At 42.3% G+C, this 20406-nt stretch overlaps 1 protein-coding gene across 3 annotated transcripts in view; it reads right to left on the minus strand.

The window, feature by feature from the left end:
* The window catches only part of prkx (protein kinase X-linked), a 44385-nt gene that overhangs the window by 9003 nt on the left and 14976 nt on the right, over window positions 1-20406 (minus strand). For all 3 annotated transcript variants that reach the window (XM_063465988.1, XM_063465987.1, XM_063465986.1), the window contains 4 exons: window positions 19532-19795; window positions 12014-12133; window positions 5481-5576; window positions 2844-2901 (listed from right to left, as the gene is read on the minus strand). In XM_063465988.1, the coding sequence (XP_063322058.1) occupies window positions 2844-2901; window positions 5481-5576; window positions 12014-12133; window positions 19532-19795 (538 nt within the window). The remainder of the gene's footprint in view (window positions 1-2843; window positions 2902-5480; window positions 5577-12013; window positions 12134-19531; window positions 19796-20406) is intronic.

The raw sequence follows: 20406 nt of genomic DNA on the forward strand, positions 1-20406 counted from the left end.
GTTTTGAAATGAAAAAATAGGACTACACATTGTCAAAAGGAAATGGTAAATTAGTGGCACTTTTCTACTGTGAGCAGTCAAAGCGCTTTATACAACCTGCCTTATTCATCCATTCACACAAGCACTTTTTTCCATGCTCCTTCGATCCAACATTCACACTCCAATGGAGGCATCAGAGCAACTCGGGGTTACGATCTCGCCCGAAGATAATATTCGGCACGTAGACTGGAACAAACTGGGGTCGACCCACCAAATGTCCGATTAGCAGGTGACTGGCTCTACCTGAGCTACAGCCAAGTCTACACCAAGGTCATGATTTACAGAAACAAACCTCCAGCAGAACCTAATTTATTTCTCTTTTTTTCAGAAAAACACACCATCACCCATGGGTTTTTTTTGGATCAGAAAATTGAAATAAGAATTAAACTCCAAAAGTGCACCAGCAGGAACTCTGACAGGCCAGGAACAATACTCATCTCCCACTAATATGCCACATTTGACCAATCAGAGCTCCTGCTGCTGCTCTGTGCAGACTGCACTCAACTGAAATTTGATCTACTTGACTTTCTCAGTGCATGTGTCTGCGTGAGTGAGGTGAAGCCGTGCGAGTGCACTGACCCAGATGAGGCTACAGCTGGCCAGCAGTGTCTCGACTCAACAAACAGCAGGAGCAGATAAATCAGCATTTGATTTGTCCCTGAGCTTAAGACTGGTTTTTAATATCACACAGCTGAAGATGGATGTAAAAACACATTGTGAGGCTTTTAATTTGAAAACATTGTTCAAGAACAAAATTGTCAAATCAGTAGCAAAAATATAAGAAAAAAGTTTATCCATCATCTACCAAGATTATTGGGAACTTTAATGTTTACTTGACAAACATATAATTTTTTGGACAAAAGTAGTTCATCAGTTTCTTTGAAATAAACAAACTCTCAGTGTGTCATTATTCTAGTGCACTGTTCAACCTCCCAACATCAAGATCTGTGTTCTGTTAATGAGCGATGAGGCTGAGGAAGACTGGCAGCCACAAATCAATATCATCATGTTTGGAATTATGTGGCGTTAATCACTGGGCTCAGAGAGCCATCTGTTTTATTGAGAGCAGCTCACAGTGTCACACTGACTTCACTGATGTTCACTGACACACTTCAGTTTGAATGGAGATCTGCACAGCTCCCATCAATGAGTGATGGAGCAGCCTGCTCCTACTAAACTTTGACACAATACAACCTGTAATTCTATCAAGGACTCATTAGAAAAGAGGAGGAACATATTCTTCTGTTGTGTTTATGTTCTTCATTGTGACTGGCTGCTGGGAAGGCTTCATTGGTCGTGGTCAGGTTATTGAAAACTATTGTTGGTATTCAAATTTGTTATGGACATATGAATGCCTCAACACCTCGACTTGAACTTATGAGTTCCTAAGCTTTTAGAAGTTAATGAGAAACCGAAAGGTCACTAATCTACAGGCTAACAGTTCAGGAGCACAGTAGACGACCAGGTTTGAGGAACTCGAGCTAGTATCCAAGCTTTTACATCGTCCTTACAACTAGCACGCTGTTGATCATGAGGGTTTACATCTCTTGCACGCAACGTCCAAGAATCAAACCAACTAAATGAAGTCAGAGAAGGAAAATCCACTTGTTTGAACTACTAGATGCAGCTTGAAAGCAGCACCAACCACTTTCCTGGGTGTAAGCCCAGAAAATGTTGTCTCTGAAATACTCGGAGTGAGCAGCCCATCTGACCCTGCCACATCCAAAGTCACTAAAATCACTTCGCTTCTTAAATGTTTCTTTCAACTTCAGTAGGTCATCTAAACAAGCCCTACATGGGCTGCAGTCAGCTGATTGACTGATTAGACATTTATGTTAACAAGCAGTTGAACAGGTCTAATGAATCAGTCACTGAGTGACCGTCACATGACCTCCTCTTGTCATAAGACGCAGACACACTTCTGCCACATGGTGATATTTATTAAAACATGCCAGTCTCAGAATGGGATCCACCAGAACCATCAATAATGAAACAGCTGTGAGGAACGGGAGGGACATCAAATCACAAAGATCAACTAAACGAACACACTGCTAAAACTGAAGTAGACTGCGATTACTCCAGAACTTCCTGGACGTTGCTGTGAGCTGGAAAAATCCCAAACAAACGAACAAAAAACATCCAAGAGAGAGAGGGAAGTCTGGTCACCCAATGGAGAGTGACCAATTTCAAATAAGTCATCAATGAAGCAGTTCAAATTCACACAGTAATACAATTCTGGGTAACTGACTGTAACAAACTGAACATTTCTCTGAAACGAGCTGGCGCTCATTAAGCAAAATGGCTTATAAAATCATAACTGTAAATTGTGTCCATCTGTTTTAAAATCTGTGAGCATAAAAAAGAGCTTCCTTCTATTAACACTCGTGTATTATAAGAAAAAAAAAAAAAGAGTTTGATTTTCTCCAGAACTGTATCAAATGATTATTGGTCTATGGATCGTTTCGATGGCACTCACTCAAACGCCTACATATCAAACCTATGGATCTTTGTCCTCAAAACTCTGTTCTCCATACTTGTGTCTGAAATAAATGTCTCCAACTTTATGTTCTTCAGAAGAGTGAAGCTGCTGCTCTAACTGGAGAATATTTACATTATAATTCAGACGTATTACACATGTACTGAAAAACCACAATAACTCCAAAAACCCTTCTGCATAAGTCTATTTATTCAGGATCATAGTGCTCCAGCCGGACCGCGGGCTTGTGCTAGTCATCAACTACCTACTCAGAGTAAGACATATGGTACCACGTGATTACAGGAGGCAGGAAATCAAACCAACTCACCTTCATGTTGCCCAGCCGTCTGGCTCGGTCAATCACAAGAAACTTCTTTATGAGGTCTCTGAGGAGACAAAGGAAAAGAATCCACAGCTTCATAATATAGTCGTACAGTACTGTCTCTGTGGGACACAACCACTCATGTCTTTCCAGCACTGTCACAATGACAAATATCTCCTCATTAAAAGGTGACTGACGGCCTGTTAGAGGTGACAAAGTGAGGTGTGTCCATTTGACAATCTCCAGCTGAAGCAACTGAGAACATTTGTCAGCAAGACCTTCATCAGACTGTAAATCAGAACATGTGATATAAACATCCACAGGTGTTCTCATAAAGCGCGATACCTGCCGATGAACAGAAAGCTAACATATCTCAGATCCAACCATCTGCTAGCAGGCTGATAATTACGACAGCTGGATGCTGACAAGTCGACTATTTCTCATTTTTGACTGAGTCACACTGTGTCTGAACTGTGGGAATGACACTTAATAAAGAAATATTTTAATTTAATGGGAATACTTATGGCATTTCATGGACTTCCAAAAGGAAAACAATTAAAGAAACTTTAGACAGACTGTTTCTGCATTTCCATGTAAGCATTCACACAGACAATGACTGTTCAAAGTCACTCTAAGGATGTTTTACAGGAAAACTTCAATACAGTGGAACCCCGACTTACGAAATTAATTCGTTCCCGAGGGTCTTTCGTAAGTCGAAGCACCCATCGCGCCTTTTGAGTGAACGATAGGCTATAGGCTAATAGCTAACGGCAACAACAATATGTCGTTCAAGTGGAACAGCGAAGCGCAAGTACGAAAGCCAAGGGGTTGTCACATGATTCGGAAGGCATTGTGGGCATTGTAGGCATTCTGGGCTCAGCCAATCAGAGCCAGCGGATTTCGTTACGCGGGCATTTTGCTGTAACACGGGCAGAAATATTGCCGTTCAGTGCCTTCGTAACTTGAATTTTTCGTTTAACGGGGTATTCGTACGTCGGGGTTCCACTGTATATCCAATAATTCATGTAGGTAGAACGAGTCAAACTTTAATAGGAACTGTGAGCGAAGACACTGAGGTAGAGGAGAATCCTTCAGGTCTGATCAATGAGTTCCTGACAAGTCCTAAGGTAGCAGTTCATTTTAATACTCATTTCCTATCTTGTGCTGGGACATTTCTCCAGTCTGTCTGCTTGTCTACATTCAATAGAAGCAGCTGCTGGAGAGACGGCAGGTGTCCCTCTGTACGGCCTGTCACAGTTTGATGGATGGGACACTGTGGTGTGGAACTGTGTAAGAAAGATATTAATACTTGTGGGAATATTAAAAATCCCTTCCTCTGTTGGCTGCTAGATAGATGGCTTAAGAGTGGGAAGTTGTGACTTTGCTGAATTATCAGTGGAAGCTGTGTGTGGCTGACCTCTCCACAGTCACTGTATTAGAACTTAGTGACACACACACTCCCACCCAGAGTGCCTGTAATCATTCCTGCTCCCTCAGGCTGTTGTGATGGGTGTTGTGCACTGGGTGGGGAACCAGTCTAAAAAAGCCAGGTGTGTCATTAGTGACTGCAGATCCACCCAAAGTGCCTCTTTAACCACAGGGACCCTGCAGATCCCCTCAGGAAAAGGCCCCAACAGCCGTTTGAAGTTTTACACTGAGTCATTTGAATGACTGTCGTGATGGTAGTGTGTCAGTCACCCTCAGTTGGGATACGAGAATTTTCTGACTGGCCACATCCTGCAAACAGGTCCACCTGCAGGCCTTTTTTGAGCAGCTATGCCACCATCATGCATATATCTGCATGCATATCCAATAAGTACTGAAGTACATATTGGGGTGGTTGTGGGTCAGGAGGTGGAGGAGGTCGCCTTCTAATCAGAGGGGGTGTGAGTCGACCTCTGGCAGCTCCAGTCTGCATGCCAAAGGCAAAGATGCTAACCCAGGGTTGCTCCCGATGTGTTCATTGGAGCACGACTGTGTATGAATGTTACACAGAAAGCACTTAGATATAGAAAAAAAACGTGCTTCCATGAATGTGTGTGAATGAGAACCAGCCCATTAACAACATCCAGTCAACAGAGTAACACAACAATAAGCACAATTCCAGGTACACACAATGAGTCAACATGTTTCTATGTTACAGTAAAGTTTAAACACATTTCTAAAACTTGAAATGAAATGAGCACTCCTGAGCGATGGCCTTGTGATAAACACTTCCACCCTGACAGGAACGATCTGCTCCAGGATTACGCAGTCACAGCGTATGATAGCTTTACTGTCAGGAATCACAACCTACTCGAGTTTCTAGTGTTTCACATTGTTTTTCATAAATTACAATTGTTTCCACAATGTCTGTGTTCTTAGCAACGTCTTGCTGTACAGATGTTTTCTACTGTAAACACATTCATAGTGTTTCTTTCTGCTTTCACTCTGATAGAAGCATCACAGGCAGTTTGGCTTTCAGGCCCAAGGACACCTCAACATACTGACAGGAATGAATGAAACAGCCAACCTTCCAACTAGATGGCCTGTTCTACCTAAGTTACATTCACTACCACTCCTGTGGTTAACGATAAAAACAAGCCATTGGCAGACAGATTCCTGGTTATGTGTCTGATCCCCTGCATGGTGCCCACGTCTTACTTGACATAGAAATCCAGATGACGTGGGAATTCCAGTTTTGCAGCCAGAATCTTCTGATAGATTCCAAATGGATTGTCATCAAAGAAAGGTGGATACCTGTGGAAAGAAGGAAACGTCACCCCCAGCCTGCTCATCTGAAGTTACAGACACACACTGACACACAATCACAAACCCAATTCAGGATCATGACGCAAGGAACAGGTAACAGAGGTAAGAGCTAAAAGGCTCGCGCTCACCTGAATCACTTAACAAAACTCTGAATGAACACCATTTTGGAGAGAAGGGTCTATAAAAACTTTCTGGTGCAGACAGTGCAGTCTTTGTTCACAGCTGATGGTTTTGTGTGTGTCTGTGTGTGTACGCGCCCTCTACCATCCATCCACTGAATGCTTTCCCAGCTCTCAGTTCTTCTTTTGGCCTGGACAAGTCATTACCCAAAAATTACATAATGGCAGCTGCCTCTGAAGACATTACACATGGAGCAGAAAGGCACATAATAACACCAGTTTGTCACACTCTGCTTGTGTTCCCACTGAAACGTTCCAGCCATAAAACTGTTGGATGTGGGGCCTGTGGGAGCTGCACTGCAGACTCCACTTCAGTTTTTTTTCTCTAAAACTGATGCTGTCACAGCTGAGGAATTTAGGTCAGATTGAGAATGCAAGTCATCTATCTCAAAACAGCAAAGTCCTGACTGCAGTGTGTCCAATATCCATCTGGGTTTAGTCACCCTGTGTGAAAATCAAGCTTCACACACGACTATGCAGAGACTGTGTTTCACCTCTCACCCCGGAAGCTTCTTCAGTTCTAAAGACGTCTTCAAGAAACTTAAAGAAGTCCAGTTGCTTTCTTTCCAGGCTCCTTAGATTACCATGACCTGGATGACTGAGGACCTACACAGTTACACACATATGTACTTGTTGTTTGAAGCCAATATTAACAATATACACATACTACATATGTATATGATTTTCTGTAGATTAGTAGAATGACAATTTTCTCATTAAATATCCCTTTTGTTGTTCATTGGCATTTTGACATAATTTGGCTTTTAAATAAAAAATAAATTTCCTCGCTCGCCCCGGGAGCTTGAGGGTCCTGCGCAGTATCTTAGCTGTTCCTAGGACTGCGCTCTTCTGGACAGAGATCTCCGATGTTGTTCCTGGGATCTGCTGGAGCCACTCGCCTAGCTTGGGAGTCTCTGCACACAGTCCCACAGGATCTTAGCTCGGTCATTCTCCACCACCCTTGGGGGCGTCTCTCATTTTGACCTCGGGACTTCCAGGCTGCATTCGGCACAGATGTTCCTGTACACTATGCCGGCCACTTGGATATGATGCTCCATGTACGCCCTGCCTGCTAGCATCATGCACCCTGCTGTTATGTGCTGGATTAGGGCTGGGTTTTGATTATCGACTTATTGATTAAAATCGATTCTAGCTTGGATAACATGATATCAATTTTTAAATATAAATTTATTTTGGCTGAAACGCCAGAATCTCAGGTTAAACCTCACAAAATTTCAACAACCACCAAACAGCTAAGACAGTAAATGAGAGCAGGTACACGGATTCTGCACTAAGACGTAAACACAGAGCGCCGACGCATCAGAATCAGTGAGATGTCGCCTTTCTCACCCGACGGCACGGACACGGACACGCCGTCGGGGCTGAAAGCTGACAGCTCACTGATTCTGAAGCATCGGTGGGCGCTTTGTGTTTACGTCTGTTTTTGTGCTGATTCTGAAGCTGCAGGTTTGATTGAAGATCCAAACTACGCTTCACGTAAACATCGTCATGAATTCCCTCTGACTTTTCCTGTTTTGCTTCCACCACCATAAAATCATACTTCATGTAGAGCTCTCTCTCTCTCTCTGAGGAACAGTTTCCCATCTAAAAATCTCGGTTTTCTGCATTATTCACTTGCTTATTAACCACCAGTCTAAGCACCAGCGCTGTCAGCCGCTGTTTTGTTTTTTGTTTTTTTGTACTTACGACAACAAAGCCTCATTTCTGCTGTTCAATACTAATCAAATTAAAACTTTTTAAAATTATGCCAAATTGCAAAACGCTTAGCCGTGTCTTTAATCAAACCTCTGTAACTTTGCTCTGCTTCACTTTGTTTTTGATCTACTGCACAGTATTTTTAAGGTCATCTGCTATAAAAGCCCAGACCAGGAAAACCGCCTTCATGTTTTTCTGTGTTTTATCCTCAGTTACTTTGACAAAAAAAAAAAGACATCTGCTGTGATGCTCACACCTCTGATGAAGTCTCACAGTGTCAGCTTTGTTTTTATAGATATAAAAATATGGATATGTGCTGATAAGTGATCAGAATTACAATATTCCTGGCTGTCTGAGGCAAAAGTTCCCCGATTCAAATCGAATCGATTTTAGAAATCAGTGACGATACCCAGCCCTACGCTGGATTGTCTCAGGGGCATCTTTACACAGCCTGCACCTGGGGTCTTGCCTGGTGTGATAGACCCCAGCCTCTATGGATCTTGTACTCAGAGCTTGTTCTTGTGCTGCCATGATTAGTGCCTCTGTGCTGTCTTTCAGTCCAGCTTTGTCCAGCCACTGGTAGGATTCTGGATGTCAGCCTCCTCCTCTATCTGCCGGTGGTACATACCATGCAGGGGCCTGTCCTTCCATGATGGTTCCTCCTCTTTCTTGGGTTTTTGCTGCCTGAGGTACTCCCTAAGCATGCAGTCATGTTTGGCCATCTTCCTGATGTACTCGCAGATGTTCGTTGTCTCATCGTGGACCGTGGTGCTGAGACTCTCCAGTCCCCGGCATCCTTCCTTCCACTTAGCGTACAGCCTCAGGGTGCTGGACGTGGGGTGAAAGCTTTCCTGGCAGCCTCTTCATGGTTAATGTATACATTACTTTAAATTTGAATATTAGCGCTGACTTCTAGGGATAGGGATGGGTTAAAAGAAAATGCAAAATGGAGCCTCTGCTGATTGCAAGGGAACGTTACAATAAAGAAGAATTCTCCAGAAACCAGTTGCATCAACAAAGCTAACCAATGTGGGGAAATCATGGGCTTTTCTAAAATAAGATCCTGTCCTTGTAAAGTGCCCTCGAATGAGGTTTTATGTCAGCTTCATGAAACAGCCTCAGGGGAACCTCTGAGGTGTTCATTCAATTACTAGAAAGCCTGAAGAATCACTAAATGATCATGCATTGTAGGTTTGTTCCAACATTTTCAAATCAGATTATATTGACGACTGCAGTGTGGAGGAACTGCTTATAGGTTTCTTGTCATTTCTCTTCATTAATTTATGTCCTGCAGTTGGAGTCCAGACCAATTTAACTGAAAGGCGCTGTCAGTGACAAGCTGCTACAATAGGACAGCAAGTTTCACCTCCAGCAGCTCCACCAGGCTGATGCTCTGCTGAGCTGAGACGGATGAGAACTCGCGGAGCTGAGGTGAAAAAAATCAGGAAATAGGCCAATGACATTTTTATACAGGTACTGCAGTAAAGTAAGTTCTAGAAGAAATAAGGTTTCATATACACGGCCACATGTACTGCAACTGCAAATACAAAAAGGGTACTGGTTTCCATTAAGGACAGAAATATGGGCCCAGAAGTAAAATTATGAAGGAGACTTTTCCTAGGGCTGCTCGATTATGGCAAAAATGATAATCACGATTATTTTCACTGAAATTGAGATCTCGATTATTTGACGATATTTATTTAACAATAACAATGTATTGAATAATGGCTTTAAAGATGTCAAAAAATAATATAAAATAGTGTGCAAATACTGATAACAGTGCAAATGTTTGCAATATAAAAAATAAATGAAAAATGTAAACATCTATGTTTAGTGAACTTCAAAATACTGCATAATACTGGTTGTTCACTGTGTTAATTGAGCAGTGGTCTTTGGCGAGGAAAACGTTACCGCGTTTGTTATCTCCTTGTGTCTCTGGGAGCTGGTGGGATATTTAGTCGCGTTGTACGGGGGAGCGTGAATGGAAGTCTGTGAGGATGAAGCAGGTGTTGTCAAGAGGTTTTTCTCTATGTTCCTTCATTGTTTGATCGTTTGTCACTTTGTGAGCGGTCTTCAAATGATTGAATAAATTTGTAGTGTTGCTCTGTGGTGCAGCTACGACACCGTAGCAAAGTTTCCACACTATGTCTACTTGATCCACGTCTGACTCCACGAACCCATAATGTTTCCACACCACTTAAGTCGTTTTACCTCTCTTTTCAACCAACGGCATTCTTTCTTCAGCAGCCATTATCCTCTCCTCACCAAATAACTTCTGCTTAGCTTTCCTAGCTTTCCGAGCTTCCCTCGGGTCCTCTTAATTGTTGTGACGCGTGTTCGAAACGCAGAGAGGTGCACTCGATTTGCCACACGGAGCAGCGCGAGAGGAGGAGCTAATAATCGGCTCAGTCATTTTTAATGATTGTTGAAAGCCCAGATCGTAATCACGATTAAAATTCGATTAATTGAGCAGCCCTAACTTTTCCCCCCGAATCGTCCTTGGCGACCCCTAATCCTTGACTTGATGTTTTTTCTACACATGCTTTGCCCCAAAGGACGATGATCTGCTGATACTGAGTTTTCAAAAACAGCTGCTACATTCTTTGGTCGAGACGTGTGACAAACAGCTTCACAGTGATGCTGAATGAACAGAGTCTTTGTCCGACAGTGGAAGTGTCCCTCTGCTGGGAGCAGCGCAGCCTGCAGCTTTTCCCACATACACTTCAAAGCCTGCTCACATTCATACTTGGAAAAAGGTCACATTCCTTCCACAAATTCAAAGCCATGGAGCTTTTCCCAGCAAAACAGACAGAACCTGGATGGAAGAGGAGGATAGGCCAGGCTCACATAGAGGTGGGATTTCAGTGCAACTGGAGGAGGGCGCTCCACATTTATGTGTTAGGGTTCAGCATGATTTATCTAAGAACATTATATACAGACTGGACAGGTGTCAGTGGCACATCAGTGGTCAATATGAAACTCTGTAAAAGCTTTTTTTCTTTTAAAGCTGGAATGTGTCCGAGTCACTGCTTTGTGTTTCCTTCCAGACAGATGGTCTGAAGATTTTGCACTGAGAGATACACAGAGTCCACAGTTTATGTCGCATGCCAAACTCCTTTTTCCACCCTCAGGCAATTTTTACACATTTGTGTTAAGCCGCTCCCTCCCCCTTTCACTGAGGGAAATTTCAGTTAAGATCCTCTTTCCTCCATTTTGCTTAGTTGCAGAATAGAAAATGATCCAGTGTGGGATGATGTGAACAAACAGAAGACACTGAGAAAGCCTAAATCCACAGAAACACTGTGGAAAGTTCTCACCAATGCTAAACAACCTACTCGCCAATTGGCTTGAAAACCTGTTTTTCTGGTAACTACAAAGTACTCCTGCCATTACTTTCAAAGGGTCTCTGGCATGTTGTTAGTGCTTCAAACCTTTGCACAGTGCTGTACATAATACAACATGCACTGGTGCAATGAATTCTTTGCTGGACTGATGAATGTCTCTGAAACAAGTCCATCACAGCCTTCAGCACTGCTTGCTCAGAATGCTCAGAGGAATGGATAGCCTTATTGTTTGTGAGCACATTAGAATAAACAGAGGTGCTTTCTATAAGGACCAGTGCTATTGTTCTTCATTTGCTACAATGAGGCCCATTCACAGATTCATTTGTCACAGCTCTACAGTATCTAATAATGACAAGATTTACCAGAATAAGACAATAACAGCAGTAATGCCAGGTCTCTCTTGGAAATGAGATTTTTATAAACAAAGGACTAATAAGTTAAAGTAAGATTAACTGAATAATTCTTCTGTTCCATGAACACAAACCACTCCAGTGCTCTGCTCTCTCACTTACCTTTTCTTGCAGGGCTACAGTTACAAATGGCAACATTATTGTGCAGAGGTTCATACTGCTTTTATGTCTACCCAAAAGTTTATTTCAGGGATTAGAGGGAGACCTCAGTGGTTGTCAGTGTGTACCTGCCTTATTGTGTGTGTATCTGCAGATATTTCTCTGAGCTGTCAGACTGTAGATTTAAGCATGTCTCCCTCCACATAACTGCCATGGCCTTGGGCCTGACTTTAACCTCCTAAGACCCGAACTCTTCCACGGCATGCATTTTTAATTTCTCTTTGATATTTGGGCTGATTGGGGCCTGATGAATGTAAAAACAAAGAATTACCAGATTTTTTATTTTTACCTAATTTTTGTTTCTAAGAAAAATGAGAGCCACAAATGAGGATATTCATTTAAAATTTTGATAGAACAGTAGCAGTATAATGTCCTCGTAAGTGGATATCAGGCCCTTGTAGAGCAAAATCGAGTATTTTGGTCTAAATAACCCAAAATGTGATGTCCACATATGTGGACGCCAGGTCCTAGGAGGTTAAAGGTCAAACAGGTTCAACTCTGACTGCCTTTTACAAAATGAACGAGTGCAGATTTACCCCAGTCGGTCTGATGGAGGAGAGTGCCCTCTAGTGTTTAAAGCAGGTATAGAGATGTTTACCATAGACTGCACCACTTACCCAGCCAGCATTTCAAAGATGAGGATGCCCAGAGCCCACCAGTCCACTGCCCGGCCGTGACCTTTGCTTTGGATGACTTCAGGAGCCAGATACTCAGGAGTCCCACACAGAGTCCAGGTCCTGATTGCCAGAGAGGACATCAAATATTTATTCCATCTCCTGCTTCCTCAATCCAAACCTACTTGTGTGACAGCTGTGTTATTATGAATAACAAGTTTTATTTTAATTTTCTTTCTGTCAAACTTATTGATTCTTTCCATATAACTAGCAGAGTAAGAACGCCTTTGGTGTGAAACGGCTTCATGTTTAGATCATAATTGAATGTTTTTAATTCATTCAGTGGCTAAACTGGCCACAGAAGACCAGTGTAAGCCTTTTTACTCTTAAATGATTTCAAGTGATTCTAACATCCTTCTCATTTGTATTTGTATTACCATGATGCTTCTGCAGTTTGTCCAGAGACAAGATGAGTTACAAACACAGTTCTATAATTCTCGTTATCATTTCTTTTTTAATCTTTACATTCCACACTGCTGAAGTGATCTGCACTTGCATTCTGGCCCAGCTGTGACATCTTCAGTGTTACCATGAGGACATGGGGCCTCAGTGTGGACGGGGGAAGAGTGATGGATCGATGTCTGCCTGAGTGTAATGTGGGCGGGCAGTGAAATCAAATACTGAACAACAAATGAAGGAGGCGTGAACAATAATGGGAAGCAGGAGCAGCGTCTTAGAGGTGCTCAGCTCCCAGTCATGGTGTCTGTGTACACTGCCTTACACTTAATGCAATATGCTGCTTTTAGTCAACTCTATTCACATTTGTAAACCTCATTTCAGTTGGGTACACACTATAATGTTACCAACAACTTACATATTTGGATGAGCTTTTGCAGTGCCTATAATGCAGGGCTCGCAAAATCGCTAGCCCGACGTCCCGGGGCTAGCGATTTTTCCAGTCGGGCTACCAGAATCTATCCCTGCCCTGCCCGTCGGGCTATCATAGGAAGGAAAAATATATGTCAATGCTTTTGCATTCTTTCAGAAATGTAGCTGGGTAAATATGTCATTAGCATCGGTGAACCACTGTCAATATGTGACTAGGGCTGCTCAATTAATCGAATTTTAATCTAAATTACGATCTGGGCTTTCAACGATCATTAAAAATGACTGAGCCGATTATTAGCACCTCCCTCGTGCTTTACTCTAGCGCTGCTCCGTGTGGCAAATCGAGCGCACCTCTCTGCGTTTCGAACACGCGGCACAACAATTAAGAGGAGCTAACAGAGCGAAGCTCGGAAAGCTAAGCAGAAGTTATTTGGAGAGGAGAGTGACTGCCGTTGGCTGAAAAGACAGGTAAAAAAACCCTTCAGTGGTGTGGAAACATTATGGGTTCGCGGAGTCAGACGTGGATCAAGTAGACATAGTGTGTAAACTTTGGTGTTGTAGCTGCACCACAGAGCGACATGGCAAAGTTCACTAAACATAGATGTTTACATTTTATTTTTTATATTGCAAACATTTGCACTATATTTGTATTTGCACACTATTTTATACTATTTTTGACAATCTTTAAAGCCATTATTCAATACATTGTTATTGTTAAATAAATATCATCAAATAATCGAGCTCTCAATTTCAGTGAAAATAATCGTGATTATCATTTTTGCCATAATCGAGCAGCCCTATATGTGACATATTGAAATCGCATTTGAATTTGCGCTTGTTTTTTGCTTTCACTTTGAAATCGCGCGAACTGTGTATAGAGAGCGACAGTACTGATTGGTGAGTGACGATAATTTGCGCACCAATTCCTCTGACATCGTCTTATCAATCGTTAGTTTACTATCAAACATGACAAGTGAAATCTCCCGCAGGAAGCTTAAACATGTGAGAGGTTGATCGCGCAGAGAATCGCTGAGCGTTATGTGAGTGCGTGTGTAAAGGCAGCAGGATATATATTTTAGTTCTGCTGAGCCAAATAAGACCGGTCAGGGTGAAGAAGTGACAGCCAAAGAAAAGCTTACCACAAAACGGAAAAGTTATGACAAATCAGACTATAAGGCAAAAAGAAAGTGCAGCTTTATGGTTTCATGGACAAAAGAATTTCTGTGGCTGGAATATGACAAGCTAAATAACCAGGGGTGCACATAAGTGGTCTGCAGGTGCACATTCGCTGTCAAAATAAAATACGCGCACAAGATAAGAAGTTGCACCCGTGTAAATAACATAATGTTCTGCCGGGTGCGTTGTTGGTTTCCCTCGATTTCTGAGTCGACGAGCGCCTTTGTTACTGGGACCAGTAATTTTAAGAAAGGCCCCCATTAGAACCCATGAGAAATGCAAGAAATGGATTATTGCTCAGTCTGCAAATAACATACTAAAAATCAACCTGAAAAATCTGTTTAGAACAGCCTACTCTGTTGCAAAGAGTGAACTACCACTGGCAAAATTTAGCAGTCTTTGCAAACTTCAAAAAGCAAATGGCCTAGATCTTGGTTCCACTTGCCTCTTACCCGTGACTCCAGTGGAAATTTCAAATTCAGGATCTGACACAGACTGATTCCTGTTGTACAGTTCTTACAAGTTCATAGAAATTTCTGTTCAATTACAACCAAGTATTTGAGTTGATGATTGTAATTTTTATACAATATTGTAATTTGTGTTTCAACAATTTTTTGACTAATGTTTTGTTTCTGTTACAATATTATACATTAAAGTATAATATTGTAACGGAAACAAAACAGGAAACAAAACATAAAAAAAAATTGCCCCCTTTTTTATTCGGGCTACTTAAATTTATTTTGGGCTACCAAAAACTGAAGAGTCTCTGCCCGAAGGGCTACCAGGGATTTTGAAATTTTGCGAGCCCTGTAATGAATAACCGCAGATTTTAATATAATACACCCGTTTTAGGGTGGACACAATCTGAGACAAAGGCTCAATCATGTCGACCAGAACTTTTCAAAATAAGTGAAATGACAATTTGTGAGGTGAAAGAATAAACATGTACAACATCATTTCAGTCTCTCCACCAAATCATCAAATACTTAGAGGAGCCTTTTTCAATGAAGACAGTGGAAGACCATCCTGACACTCCACACAGCTAAACATCAAGCACACTGCAGAGAGCTGCTTTTGGTTTTGATTCATACAAACTCTCCTTTTATTGTGCAGACTCAGCACCGAGCACAATCACATGTTCCAAATCCGAGAGTGGAGAACAGATTTATAGACTGTCACATTAATGTAGTGGCAGCCATGTTTAGAGAGACAGCAATCCTGTCAAATGCTACTATTCATATCCATAAATGTGTGCTTTAGAACGTCCACTGAGCCTTTTAAGTGTGCGAATGGAAAACACACAAAGCTTCCATTAAATGCATGTACCGACCGAGAGGTGGGACACACCCTGGACAGGCTGCCAGACTAACACAGGACTAACACAGACACACTCACACCTATACACAGTTTAGAATCACCTTAACCCCTCCACCTGCATGTGTTTAGACTGTGGGAGGAAGTCGGAGTAACCCGGAGAGAACCCACCTAGACACTGGGAGAAAATCATCAGTGAATATGGGCAACACAGAGGCATTTCTAACTGCTGCTGTTGACCCTGCCTACATGTCCACTCTAGCATGTTTAATTGTCTCTCCCTCTCTGTCCTCCTCTTTCACTCTGTGCTGTCACCCAAAAGTTCAATAAAAGTAAAACCAGAATTTACAGACCAATAAAAGGCATAAACTGATCTGTATTTCTAACAATATTCAGACTGAATCCAGCTGGTACTGGACACAGACCTCCTGGATCTGAAGCTGTGCTGTAAACAATGAAGCACAGAACAGGAATAGAAATCTTTAACTAAACTAATAAAGTACATCAGCTCCTTTGCTGGCAACTAGTGCCATAGCAGCAGACTAATGGAACAAAGAAAAATAAGCTGACACTATTAGTCACAACATCGCTCCTGCATATTTCAGTTAAGAGTGTTTTAAATGTGCATCACTGACCTGTGTCATGAAATCACCTCTGCATCATCTTTCTGCCACAGCAACCAAAGTCTTATTTAGTCTATTACTGACAAAGCAGCCACGCCAGTGTGTGAGCGCACTGCAACATCACCACATCAACAACACTGGGCAGTTTTCATCCTCCAACACAGAACATTAGAGGACAATACCAGAAGATAATACTGACATACATCATCATTATTACCATCACTACAGTTGTTTTTAGAGGTGCTGTGATGAAATTTAGGGACTCGCCTGAACTCGCCTATGATGGAAGTCTAGAGCAGATTACTTGCATGTGGCTGTGCATGCTCCCGTCTAGCTGATTGACACTCTCTGCATGTGTCTCACACACACACACACACACACACACACACACACACACACACACACACACACACACACACACACACACACACACACCTCTGTGAAAGCCACTTGTCCTTTGTTGAAGAGCACTTGGTCCAGTGCCAGCCTTTCATCATTTGTCACCAATATCACCTAGGTAATGACCTCTTTCAACCAGTTACCATGACAACAGTAATTTGTATGGAAATCACATCGGCCCCGGCGGAGGATGAGGAGGCTGCTGCTGTCGGTAGAATCATACGTGGGGTGCAGGATGGACATAAGTGTGGCCACGATGATATCGAGAGATGTGTTCTTGCTCTTCACAGTTTTGTGTCATCACGTTTGAATGTGCTGATGAGTGTATCTGCCAGCAGGGGGCACTGTGGAGACGCGGGCAGGTCTGTGACGGTGCTTTATCACAACCTGAACGTGGAAAGCACAACAAAGCTCGTGGCAATCAGGCAGTTGTCTTCCTATTCCAGGCAATTCTGCTGCCCTCCATTTATATAAGAGGGTCACTTGCACATCAGAAAGGTATCTGCTCTCCATCTGTTCTGCTCTCGCAATCTGGGGAAAATGTAATCTTACACCATTATGTTTACATGTCAGCGGGGGCCAGTACAGCTCTGGGCGAAATGCAGAGAGAAACTGAGACCGCAGTGCAGATATAAAGCCATCTCTTCCTTCACTCTGCATCTTCTACATTCTGCTGAGGTGACCGGGAGATCTCGACCACTGTATATCTCATTCAGAATAAAGGACACCAGTTTCTCCTCCAGTGAAACGGTTATAGGTCTGGGAACATTTCCTCCATCTCACAGGAACATGAAGCTCTCTATGAGCTAATTGGCCAAGCAAACTCAAAACAATACAACCATAAAGTGAGCAGCATGAGCCTGAGAGTCCAAGCCAAAGTGCTTTTACCTGTTGTGAACGTCCTCAGTCAGTGAGTGAAAAGCCATCAAGCTGCCTCTCTGAACTCTCCCCTGTGAACGCTTTCGTGCGTCTTTTAAATTTCACCTAAAGCCGTGACAGTGGACGTGTACCGTGTGCACAATCCAGCAGAAACTCACAGTTAAAACAGTCCTAAATAAAAAGACAAAGGGAAGCTGCTTTTTCCTCTGGTGGCTTCTGCCTCACACGAGTGCAGTGGCTGTTTGTGTCCAGGGCTCCTGACCGATGGTTGTTTGTGCTACAGAAAAACAGAATTTATGCAGCAAAAATACAAAATGCCAGATTTATCCAATCACATTCACCCCTAAATCCCACGCTTCAATCAACAACATCCAACATGTTCTATTTTATTTGATCATTTAAAAAATAATGTCACCAAATGACAGCAGATGCTGTCCGAGGTCATTTACTCTTACTATGCACAGATCCCATCAATGGATCCCACAGTAGTTACATAAACACGCAAATGGCAACAGTATGGAGCCTAAACATTCAGATGTGTTCCCACAAAACATTCTGTTATGAGGAGAACAAACTTCACTACTGTAAACTTAATGAAGTGTAACCTGAATCCTCACAAACCAGGACACAACCGGGTATAGATGCAGCTCAGTGAGCCATGTGGGCAGAGCACTGATATCATTTGCAGTCAAGAGGACATTTGTTCCTCACATCATTATCTTGTATGAATTAGAGAGGTATCTCTTTATAAAGAAGTGGTTACATTTTCTATTTTATGTACAGTAGGAAGGAGCTGAGACAGAGGCAGACAGATACAGAGGTTCCATTAAATGCTTGTAAAATTATAATATAAAGGTTCATTCTCACAAACTGAACCTGATATGTGCAGGTTCAAACCAAAGGTTAGCTCGGGTCTGACCTCTAAGTTTAGCAGTAACCTGTGGGACACAGACAGCCACCCATGTGCTTCTGTCTGTGGTGGATCACATGATGCTAATCTGGGCTTTTTTCTTTTTTGTAACATATCTTTTAATCAGATTCAGTAAAACACAAAGCAAATAAAGTCTGTACAGTAAAACTTGAACACATTAATGTGGAACAGAAAGTTCCTTCTTTCATAGTTTATTAAAAGTCCTGTCAGCCAGTCCTCTCATGGATGCCCTCAGCCTGCTGGCACCTCTATGCTCTCAAAGATCCCATGTCGCCTTGTTTTCACGTTATTGCGTTTGTAAGATTTTCAGAAAACTTGACCTCCGATCTTGAGGTCATAGATCTCGTCAGAGAGTTTTAATGCATACACCTGTGGTGTTGTTCTCCAGTTGGTGGATTCACACCACCTGACAATACGTCATGAGCCTTTGACGGCTGAGGGTGACATGAAAACATGTTCTGATGTGAAAGAAAAATGATTGCATTAGAAAAAGCAACAAGCCCAAGCTTATTAGACAATAACGTATTATTAGTATTATTAACGTAAAAAGATGAACATAATGTTCAATACAACACATCTTGTAGCTATATGTACTAAATGTTTTACTATAAACAGGCAAATGTGTTCCAAGGACACGTCTGCCATGGATCAGACGATGCCTTTAACTCAAACAGTTTATGAGCACGTCTGGTTAGAATCAGCTGCTTTGTCAAATCTAAATCCTACTGGATGTTGGTCCTGGCTTTATTTATATAAATACATGATATCATTTGTTATCTGTCATCTGGCTTTACAGATCATTTCAGAGACTATTCCAAATTCCTTTCAGCTCTGACAAGCAATCATCTATTTTCTCCACCAATCACAGAGGCTAATTTTCTGCAGTAGGACACCTTCAAGAGCAATAGGAAGATGGAGTCGTAGAGGTGTGCTACACAGAGTTATACACTAAATCATTGCTACCATTTCTGCCCTTTCAAGTTAAACCTCAGTTACTCGTCTCCCACATCCACGATCAGCTTTCATTACTTGATGACCAACAGAGGCATCATGACTGAGGCTAGGGGTTCATGATGGACTCGTGCAACTGAAAGCTATAAAAGGCTTGTTGAACGAAATCCACAAAAAGCAATTTTATTGCAAAACACATCTTTATTCCAATGACAGCTCTGTATCGTCCCCAGCATCAACTAGTGTCTTATGGGTATTACTTGTTTCAACAATACACATTCTTTACCTTAAATCTTTCTTCTGCATTTAGTTCTTCCTTCAAAACAAATATCCAGTGAGCACACAAACACTAGTTTTTACCTGTCCGTGAGCTTCTTGGCAAAGCCAAAGTCGGTCAGACGGATGTGTCCTTCGCTGTCCAGCAAGATGTTCTCAGGCTTCAGGTCTCGATACACAATTTCTTTGGAGTGGAGGTACTCAATGGCACAAACGATCTCAGAGGTATAGAAAAGGCCCGTGGCGTTGCTGAAGCGCCCACGGCTCCGTAAGTAGCTGAAGAGCTCGCCGCCTGGCACGTAGTCCATGAGCATATAGAGAAAACGTTCATCGTGGTGAGTCCAGAACCTGCCACATAACAGACAGCAAGGTCAAACGTGCTGTTAGCTCAGGCTTACATTTAGGTTTTATAATCACTGAACACTGAATGTCTTGTTCAGTCCTACAAGTTCACTGGAGGGTAAAACTGTTAACGTGCTGTCTAAATAAGTGGAGAGAATCACATCAGATGAGAAGCTGCATCATTCTCCGGCTCTTTTATCTCCCAGTGGTGTTTGGACAGGCGTGCAGGAACCGTTTCAGCTGGAGGGGCACTTCAGATGAATAAGGACAAAAAAGCACCGTCACTGATGAAGATGGAGGAGGCTCCAGAGTGTACCACAAGTGCTGGCTGCTGGCCTTGCTGACCCTCCCATACGTTTCAGCTCTAGTCTTGCTTTCACAATTTGTCATTTCTATCCTTTATGTAACACAGAAAACACAACACTCCCATGTTACACACTAAAGCAGGGGTGTCAAACTCAAATACACAGTGGGCCAAAATTCAATCTGGAACAAAGTCGCGGGCTAACATTAATATTTATTGAAAAAAAAAAAATCTTCCTCCAGATATAAGAATTAATCTTTTCTTATGGACTAAAACAAGTTTTGCTGAAAAACTGAATATGGAACAAGCTAAG

The sequence above is a fragment of the Pelmatolapia mariae genome, linkage group LG23 (genome assembly GCF_036321145.2).
Source record: "Pelmatolapia mariae isolate MD_Pm_ZW linkage group LG23, Pm_UMD_F_2, whole genome shotgun sequence".
In the NCBI taxonomy this organism is placed as follows: Eukaryota; Metazoa; Chordata; class Actinopteri; order Cichliformes; family Cichlidae; genus Pelmatolapia; species Pelmatolapia mariae.